The following is a 10323-nucleotide window of genomic DNA, read 5'->3' as shown; positions in this document are numbered from 1 at the left end:
CAGCCAACGTTTCCAGGTAAAATTTACTGGGCATTTGTTAACTCTAATGTCTCCCAGTGGGAAGTTCACACTTCCAAGCTTCATGGGGCTGTGAGAGACACGCGATCCAACCCTCTTCTTTCCAGAGAAGGAGAAAGAGATCGCAGGAAGATAAACTAGGAAATGCTGCAATTTCCAGAGTTCAAACAGACCTTCAGAGTCCGAGTCCTGGACCCTTCCAACTACACTACCCCACAGGAAGAGGGCAGTTCAAATGGGCCGTGTCTAGCCAGGACTAGAACCAACAGACGCCTCAAGTGGGACAATACTGAACTGATACCAAGTCTCCCCTCCCCAGTGGGCGAATGAAAAGGCCCCCCAAAGAGGAAAACAGCTAGCCCACCCTGAGGCTCTGAAGGGTCCGCGTTTGTTTGCCGCACCTGCGAGCCAGATGCACCCAGATGCTTTAGTAGTCTCATCTCATCTGCTCCGCAACGGTCACACAACTGCTCCCTCGTCATCCGGCTACCTAACACACTTCCAAAGCAAGGGCACCCAGGAAATCTCCAGCTGGGAAGATTCTATGAGCTCCTCCAGGGCCCCTGCTTCCCAAAAATTATGTCGGCGGTAGAGTGTTCACTAAGATGTGCAAGACCCTGAGTTCGGTCTCCCGTGCAAAATGTGATAGTGCCTTCTAGATATAAATTGTATTAAATAAATCCTGGGGGAGGGGACTGAAAAGGCATCCGTGGTAGATGACTTGCCTAGCATGTATGAGACCTGAGGTTCGGTTCCTGAAGAGGAGGGAGAAAAAGCAGACAGACAGACGGACAGATGTGTGAGCTCACGGGGCTGGTCTCAATTTACTCAGTTTCACTTCACTCCAGTATCAACTCAGCGGTGTACACAGTGGTGGTGCACGCCTTTAATCCCAGCACTGGGGAGGTAGAGGCTGGCGGATCTCTCGGAGTTCGAGGCCAGCCTGGTCTACTGAATGAGTACTAGAACAGCCAGAGAAACCCTGTCTCAGAAAACGGGGGTAGGGGTGGGGCCTGGGGAGACAGGGGTGGGGCCTGGGGAGATGGGGGTGGGGATCATGGAATCAAGCTAAGCGAATGCCACTCCAGCAGGAGCTCTGTTTTGATGGATGGCTTTCATTTCGGTCTCTACTGGTGATGTTTAAACGGACGGACGGACGGACGGACGGACGTTTTTTTCCCCTTATGAGTTGCACTTCTAACTGCTAATGCAGTTACGGCGCTGAACGCGGCTGGATTCTTTTGGAGTCTTCACATCATAAAACTCCCCACTCAAGACCTCTTCACACTGCATGGCTGTTTAGAAAACCACTCCTGCCCCAGCTCTGGGGAGCAGCACACATCCCATAATTAAGTCTGCTTCAGTAAACTGTTCACAGCAATCCCATGGATACGGGAAGGAAAATCACCGTGTATGATCAGTCACAGGGAGAGAAGGGGAACCCCAGGCTAGCCCTGGAGGCGCTTGTGGATCTCCCTGGCTGTCAACACAACTCATCTTATATTTCAGGAATCCCTCTCACTTTGTGAATCGAATCATGGGCCTGGAAAGTTATCTACTCCCTGTGACTGAATCTGAAAACTCAACTCCAGCCGCTCCTTTCAGCTGGGTGGGTGGTGGGGGGACAAGGACCAGTGAATCCTTTCTCAGGGCCCCGGATTCAGCTGCTAGTGATGCAGAGAAGCGGGATGAAGCTAAAACAAAGGCCGTTCTGCAAAAGAGACAGCCAAGGGCCAGGGCAGCAGCCGGTACCACCGGCGAGAGACACACGTCAGCGATCAGACTACTTGCAAAGCATGGGAGGTTGGCTGAGCTACCCACCTTCCCTCGGGGGCTGGGGTTAAAAGTGCTGAACAGAAGTCCCGTGTGTGTATTGGAACACAGATTACAGGGAACGCTCTCCACTTTCCCTGGCCTGGTAGGTTCCCTGCCAGGGTGAAATGGTATCCTCTGTGAGATGGGGAGCCCATTGTTTGCCCCCAGGCTCCCTGGATCTGAGCGTAGCAAGTGCTCAGTCGGTATGTGACGTCCTTAGGAAGCCACGTGTTCCTCTTTATGAGAAGCGGAGTGAAACACTTAACTGTGTGTGAGAATTTTATATGCTGTGCCCAAGCACCCGGCACTGCTTAACACTTAGTAGATGCTCAGTAAACACCAGCCAGCAGCTGTATTTCTACTGTTACCATTCCTAGGGACCGTGGGGGAAGCTGCCTCATGACCATTTGTGGTCACCCTTGGCTAGGCTAAATATAGAGGCAAAGTGCAGAGCTTGTCCAGAGATGACGTATTATAACCACGCAAATACGCAAGGCTCAAGATAAGGGCCCTTGACATTCAAAGTCTAGCGAGGCCCAAATCACCAGCTTTGGTCACGATCCTGGGAGCAGGAAATGAGTGGTGACAGGGAATCCCTGGCATGCATGCTCCTGGCCCCGCTGCTGGGTTCCAGTGCAGGTGTTGAAGGAGGGTCAGGGGTCAGGGGTGACCAAGGCCATCCCACCAGCCCGGCTGCTCTTTCTAAAGCTGGTGAGCTGGGTTCTTCGTTTTCTGGATTCGTTTTACATATTATTATTTATTATTATTATTATTTTAGATAGGCTCTCCCTCTATAGACCAAGCTGACTGGAAACTCGTTATGTTGTCTGGGTTGGCCTTAAGTTTGAGGCAATTCTTCTTCTTCAGCCTCCCCAGTGCTAGGGTTACAGGTGTGAAGCATCACGCCCAACCAAGTTTTAATTTTAATATATGCCCTTAAAAAAAAAAAAAAAAAACAAACAGCACGAAAGGGAGGGTGTAAATGGAAAAGTTAACATCCCTCTGTCATCCTAAATCTCCGGGAAGATTTCTTATAATCACTGTTACTTAAGAGAAATATTTACTCTCACACAAGGGTGGATGCTTATTTTTTTAATAGCTGGAAATCACAAAAATTGTTCTGAACCTTGCTTGTTTTCTTCCCAACTTCTCCAAAGTATCTTTTCAAATTAACTTATATAGATTTATTTATTTTTAATAGTTAACCTATAATATACAAGGTAATATAACGGGTGAGATCTCCATGGCGCGGTTAATGTGCTTTTCACTTTCCCAGATTCAGTGGGTTGTTGAGTGAGGCCCAGGGTGATGAGGGGGGGACCATTCTCTTCCCAGAATTTATCCAGGAATCGAGGATGACCCAAAGTGCTCCCAGCTTTAGCCTGTGATTTCCATACTCGCTGGCTTCTGAAGTCACCCCAGGTGACAACACATGGCCAGTGAATGGAGAAGAGAATGGAGGAGGGTGAGGAGCCTGCTTCCTGTTTTACAGCCACAGCCACGTCACGGAGACATTAAACACTTTCGCCTCCATTTCCAGTAGACGGGATTTTTTTTTTTTTAATTTAATACTTACATTTCTGTGTGTGTGCTCACGAGGTCACACATACACAAGAGTGCGTAGATTCCCACAGAGGCCAAAAGAGAGTGCTGGATCCCCCAGAGCTAGAGTTAAAAGCAGTTGGAGCCATCCGATATGAAGGTTGGCATGGAACTGGGGTCCTCTGAAAGGGCAGCAAGTGATCTTAACCTTTGAGCCATCTCTCCAGCCCCCAGTGGTCGGAACTCAAAGGCCCTCTGTGCTGGCTGGTTTTGTGTGTCAACTTGACACAAGTCAGAGTCATCAGAGAGGAAGGAGCCTCAGTTGAGGAAATGCCTCCGTGAGACCCAGCTGTAAGGCATTTTCTCAGTTAGTGATCAACAGGGGAAGGCCTAGTCCACGGTGGATGGTGCCAGCCCTGGGCTGGTGGTCCTGGGTTCTATAAGAAAGCAGTCGGAGCAAGCCGGGGAAAACAAGCCAGTAAGCAGCACCCCTCCATGGCCTCTGCCATCAGCTCCTGCCCTCAGGATCCTGCCCTGACTTTCTTCAAAAATGAACAGCAAGATAGAAGCGTAAGTCCAAGAAACCCTTTTCTCCCCAATTGGTACGTTTTCTAGTTTTCCTTGCTCAGCTCGCTCCTTTTCATGACAGATCTTCCTGAGAGTGACCACTAATAACTACAGGACAGAGTCTATACCAGGCTGTTTGGAGATTTCCTCTGCCAATGGAAGTAATCCAAAATTCTTCCCTTTAGCCTCAGGCAGACTCTTCAGACAACGGCAAAAGGTAGCCAGCCACATTCTTCACCAATTCAATACCATTTACCAAAATGTCACAAGAATGGTCTCTAGGCGGCATACTAAAATCCTTCTCCTCTGAAACCTCTTAGGCCAGGCTCCTACAGCTCATCAAATCACACTCTTCTTACCACTGTCCCCATGTCCTTCTAGTGTGGCCCATTAAGCAGCGCTTAAAAAGCATTCAATAACTTTTCTAATCCACAGTCCCAAAGTTCATATCACTCCATTTTCCAAACAAAAACATGGCCAGGCCTATCACAGAAATGCCCCAGTCCCTGGTACCAATTTCTATCTTAATTGGGGTTTCTATTGCTGTGAAGAGACACCATGACCATGGCAACTCTATATAAAGAAAAACATTTCATTGGGGCTGGCTTACAGTTCAGAGTCTTAGTCCGGTATCATCATGACAGGACACGGAAGCATGCAGGCAGACATGGTGCTGGAGAAGGAGCTGAGAGTTCTACATCTTGACCCGCAAGCAACAGGAAGCAACTGAGCTAGGCATAGCTTGAGAATAGGAGACCTCAAAGCCCACAGTGACATACTTCCTAAAGCCACACCTACTTCAACAAGGCCACACCTCCTAATAGCGCCACTCCCTATGAGGTTGCAGGGGCCAATTACATTCAAAGGACCACACCAGGCCGGGTGATGGTGGCAGATGCCTTTAGTCCCAGCACTTAGCAGGCAGAAATTTGTGAGTTGGGGACCAGCCTGGTTTACAGAGTGAGATCCAGGGCTACACAACACAGGGAAACCCTGTCTCGAAAAAACAAAAACAAAAACAAACCAAACTACTACAAGCTCATTCTTGAACAGTCCTTGGAATGTTCTGACTGGCCGCTGCTTTTTGTCAATGGGACACTACTACAGAAGAGAAGCACAAAGCTTTGATGGGCACTTAAAAGCACCTGGCACATTGCACCCTAAGGTTACATTCTAATTAATCTATGCTTTAGAAGGCTAGTCTGTCTCCTCATTTCCTTCTTGTTCTTTGTCAAAAAGAAGGTTTTTTGTGTTTGTTTTGGCAGCCCTGGAGACAGATCCCAGGACCTCGCTTCTGCTAGGCAAGCATTTTACCACTGAGCTCCCAGCTCACACAGACCTTTTTTTTTTTTTCTTTTATCTTTTTTCCTTTTCAGTTTTTCCAAACAGGGTTTCTCTGTGTAGCCCTGGCTGGAACTCATTCTGTAGCCCAGGCTGGCCTCAACTCACAGAGATCTACCCGCCTCTGCCTCCCGAGTGCCGGGATTAGAGGGGTGTGCCTCCACACCTGGCTTCAAGTGTACCTTTTTAAAGCGTGAAAAGATGTTCGCTGGTAAGAATACAGAAACAAGAAAATACAAAGCTGAAGCCATTGCCTCTGATTATATGTCCTGATTCAGGTTTGCTGGAGCTGGGGAGAAAAATCTCCAAATGATGGAGACCTTTGACTCAACACTTTCAAGGACGAGTCCTAGAAAACCTAGTGGGTTGCCATGCTGAAGATTGGAACCGGTTATGTAAGCTCTCTGCTACTGAGCTATCTCCCAGCCCTGCTGCCCTACATCTGTACTTATTTACAAGGGTGCTTATAATGGCCACACGTTATGAGTAATCTATTGGTCCAATGTAAAGAACTGTTGAAATCACTGTTTATGCATAAGGAGTACTATGCAAACATTTAAAATAATTGTACATTTTACACCTGCAAGTATAAAATACTTCCATGATGTGCTTATTTTTAATTTATGTGTAATTAAAACATGAATCACAGGGGTTGGGGAATTTAGCTCAGTGGTAGAGTGCTTGCCAAGGCCCTGGGTTCAGGCCTCAGCTCTGAAAAAAAAAAAAAAAGAAAAAAGAAAAATAATTAATCACTTGTAGCAAAAAGGTGAGAGGACTATACATTCAAGTATTTATAGTTGTATCTGCATAGTGGAAATATGGGTATTTTTCATTTTATACGTCTCTGCCTTTGTCATAGTATTTTATCATTGGGGGAAAAACAATTAGGAGAGAGTAGATAAAAGAGATCAGGGCGTAAGTGATTAAAGGCAAATATGTGAGCTGGACATGACCTCCCAGACCCTGCCTGTCGGTTGGGTCTGTCACCAGACACTCAAGTTGCTATCAGGAGCACTTTTCACTGTCAAAGTAGCTGGCCTTTGTCACAGAATTCCGGGTTATAAAGGGAGGGTACAAAGGATCCAGGGCAGTCAGCCCAGCCAGCCCCGCTCCTTGGCAGGGTGACTGGGCAGAGGCTCGCCCGGGAGTGGGCTCCACATGGGGAACATCATTCGGGCCCTTGTGGCCTTCATCCCCACCGACCGCTGCCAGAGTTACGTGGTGGGAGAGCTCCGGGAGATGCCTCTGGACAGGACGGTGGATCTGAGTGGGAGTCAGCTGCGTCGCTTCCCGCTACACGTGTGCAACTTCACCGAGCTGGTGAAGCTCTACCTCAGCGACAACCGCCTCCACAGCCTGCCTCCAGACCTGGCCCAGCTGCAGAACCTGCAGATCCTGGCCTTGGATTTCAACAACTTCAAAGCCCTTCCCCAGGTGGTGTGCACCTTGAAACAGCTCTGCATCCTCTACCTGGGTAATAACAAACTTTGTGACCTCCCGGATGAGCTCAGCCTGCTCCAGAACCTCCGCACCCTGTGGCTGGAGGCCAACTGCCTCACCCAGCTGCCCGAGGTGGTGTGTGAGCTGAGCCTCCTGAAGACCCTGCATGCGGGTTCCAACGCCTTACGGCTGCTGCCCGGCCAGCTCCGGCGCCTGCGCGAGCTCAGGACCATCTGGCTCTCCGGCAACCAGCTCGCCGACTTCCCCCCTGTGCTTCTGCGCATGCCCTTCCTGGAGGTGATCGACGTGGATCGGAACAGTATCCGCTACTTCCCCAGCCTGGCCCACTTGACTAATCTGAAGCTGGTCATCTACGACCACAACCCTTGCCGAAATGCCCCCAAGGTGGGCAAAGGTGTGCGCCGTGTTGGGAGATGGGCAGATGAGACGCCAGAGCCTGAGCCCAGAAAAGCAAGGCGATATGCACTGGTCCAGGAAGAGAGTCAAGAGCCACCTGCTCCCCTTCTTCCTCCCAGCTCATGAAGAGCCTCTCAGTTGTAGGCCAGTTTAAGAGGGCGTAACTGTTCTGAAGACAGTCTCATTAGAACGGAAGAGTCCCGGCTCACCCCAAGGCTGATGGAGAGCCAGGTGAGATGTTGTATCTAAAGGGATATTGAGAAGAAAGCATTTCCGGTCCAATGCACCTCTTCCTAGGAAGGTGTGGGCTGTTTGTTGGTGGCCTGGAACCCACCCAGAGTGACTGTCGCTCCTGAAGCAGCTTCTTCAAATAAGCTATTTTGAAACACTGAAGAGAAGAAGGGCCAGGGCCCTTTGGCCTCTTCCACTACCCAGAAATGGCTGGTCCTGAGGCTGGTGAGTGCTTCAAATATGATACGTTAAAATAAACAAAAACTATCAAACGCTCAGGTGGTCTGTCTCTAGCACCTCACACTTATCTATTTCTTTACCATGAATAGTATCAATGTACTGTTACTAATTTGGCTCCTGAACAGGACACCTCTACCTAGTCAATCTTGATTCAAAGGAAAGAGCTGTTGTTACAAAGATCTCACTTGTCCAGCACCCACTGCAAAGACCAGAGAGGAGCCTCTTGGTGGAGCTGGGCCCCTCCCATCTTCGCAATGGTTCATGCCAGCTCCACTCATTTCCCCTACAAGGTCTGGCCTAAGATCTGCTCAGTTGACTGTCATCTGGAAAGCTAAGCCTTTCTTCCCAATGCAGCCACGTGACTCCAGCAGTGAGTCTGGGCGGCCCTCCGGAGCAGAGCCAGGCTTCCAGAGAGTCATACTATGTTAAAGGTAGAACGTAAACATCAGTTCACTTAAGCACTTGAAGCTTGAATTGGAGGTCACAGGGTCGCCTGGAAGTCTCTGTCTTATACGTACACATTCTGGCCTTTTATCACAGTTTGGGTTTTAATTCATAGGGTCTTTTGCCAGTCTACAAACCTAGGTATTTGGGGCATTATTTATGGAAGTATGTAAATTGAGACTATAACAAATACATAAATTCTAAACTAACTGTCAGCAGATTACCTAATAATCTTTCCAAAACACAAGGACACAAATTGTCATCCTACCTAGACAAACCATCCTGAGCTTTTAGAGCTATGGGAGGATCTGACCTTCACAAGCACAGTTCTGAATCCTTCCAGAAATACTGCTGGCTAAGTCAGAGGCAGTCCCAGAGTATCACATAACCCTGTCACCACCTCCCCATACAGAGCACCTGCAGCTGAGAGATCAGACCACCAAAGATGCCTCTAATCATTAAATAAAGTACGTTTACATCCACAGGGACAGTTTCTTTTTCTATTGAGTCCACCTTTCTACTAGCTTGCTAGAATGCAGGCTTTTTTTAAGTCTATTCTTTTTTTTTTTTTGGTTTTTCGAGACAGGGTTTCTCTGTGTAGCTTTGCGCCTTTCCTGGAGCTCACTTGGTAGCCCAGGCTGGCCTCGAACTCACAGAGATCCGCCTGGCTCTGCCTCCCGAGTGCTGGGTAAGTCTATTCTTATTCAGGGTGATTGAAGCCATATGCTCAGCTGATGCTAAACACACTTTGCAAACAAGAATTTGCCTCCCAAGCTTCTGCTATAGCAGTTTAGATTGCTTTTTGACCAGTCTGCCCTCTCAGGACGAATAGGCCTATCTTCTCCAGCATAAGCTGCAGCCTTGAGTTGAAGCTAACTGACCTCAGAGTTCTGAGTATGCTAACTACTCTGCATCCAACATTTGGCCTGTAGCCAAACTGTTTTCTTCTAAATCAGGAAGCTTGCAACAAACGCACCTTTGTCAAGCAAGGCTGATTTTGCTGCCTAAAAATGTTCTCACTGAAGGTTTTCCATCACTTTTATATGGTATTTACCTTTCCTTGAACTCTTCTGGTGGTCTGGGAGATGCTAAGATCACCTGTCAGCAAAATAAGGAAGAATGGATGCAGCACCAAATCTAACTATTTCACCCCTGGAGTCTAAGTCTGGAAACCCCACGGACTGGAAAAATCTCTTGCAGACCATCCCCCAAATGGGGAAGGAGCTAGTCAAGCTCTTCACTACTGGCCTGTCCTCACTCTTCCAGAACTTCGTATGTAGAATTTTAGTTTTCACAAATAACATGAGTGGTATCCACCCATGCTGGCTAGTTTTCTGTCAACTCAAGCTACAGGAGTCATTTGGGAAGAGGGGATCGTCAACGGAGAAAATGCCCCCACCAAATTGGCCTGCGGGCAGGTTTGTGGGCTTTTTCTTGATTCATGGTTGATGTGGGAGGACCCAGCTCCCTGGGGAAGGTGCCACCCCTGGGCTGAGGTTCTGGGTGCTGTAAGAAAGCAAAAGGAGCTATGAGAGGAAAGCCAGTCCAGTCAGCAGGGCTCCCCACTACGGCTTCTGCCTCAACAGGAATTAACTAATAATGAAGTCTGGAATTTAAACCAAGTTTGCCTTTATTGTTCATGCTAGGAACTTCAAAGTTCTACAGTGACTGTGATCTACACAAGTTCCCACTTCTAAGGGTGTCAAAATGTACCAAGGGGACTTTAGAGAGATAATGGAAAACCACTGGATGGGTGCATTGGCGGGTTTATCAAGAGTATGACTGAAGAGGATAAAGAACAAAGGCCACAGTAATCCAGACACCACCAACAGCAGCAAACTGTGATCCATACAGCTGAGTTCACAAGAAAGGAAAGTATTACTCAAACCCATTAGAATAGCCATGGAAGAAGCAGGGCGCAGATGTCAAAATAGCCACTGGGAAGATGGCTCAGTGGTTAAGGGGGCCAAGTTTGGTTCCCAGCCCTCAAGTCAACCACCTGTAACTTCAGCTCTACTCTGGCTTCCATGGACACTTGCACTCAAATACACATGATGCCCACCCCCAGACACACAGTTAAAAACCGATCTTAAACAACAATGAGAGGGGCTGGAGAAATGGCTCTGCAGTTAAGAGCACTGGCCACTCTGGTCCCTCTTCCAAAGGACCCAGGTTCAATTCCTAGTACCCACATGGCATTTCCTAACTGTCCGTAACTCCAATTCCAGGATGTGGGATCCTCACAGAGACACACATGCACACAAAACC

The 10323-nt window shown here is 48.3% G+C and overlaps 1 protein-coding gene across 1 annotated transcript; it reads left to right on the top strand.

Annotated features, from left to right (window-relative positions):
• Positions 1–6384: 6384 nt before the first annotated feature.
• Lrrc10 (leucine rich repeat containing 10) lies at positions 6385–8537 on the top strand. Its single transcript, XM_028877937.2, has one exon. The coding sequence runs from the start codon at positions 6442–6444 to the stop codon at positions 7264–7266; it is 825 nt and encodes a 274-aa protein (XP_028733770.1). The 5' UTR covers positions 6385–6441; the 3' UTR covers positions 7267–8537.
• The last annotated feature ends 1786 nt before the right edge of the window (positions 8538–10323 follow it).

This window comes from Peromyscus leucopus, chromosome 18, assembly GCF_004664715.2.
Source record: "Peromyscus leucopus breed LL Stock chromosome 18, UCI_PerLeu_2.1, whole genome shotgun sequence".
NCBI lineage: Eukaryota > Metazoa > Chordata > Mammalia > Rodentia > Cricetidae > Peromyscus > Peromyscus leucopus.
This window is presented reverse-complemented; position numbering and strand designations above follow the sequence as displayed.

What these genes read in the sequence shown, in the direction of transcription:
- Lrrc10 (XM_028877937.2), top strand. Translation starts at nt 6,442, where the DNA reads ATGGGGAACATCATTCGGGCCCTTGTGGCCTTCATCCCCACCGACCGC.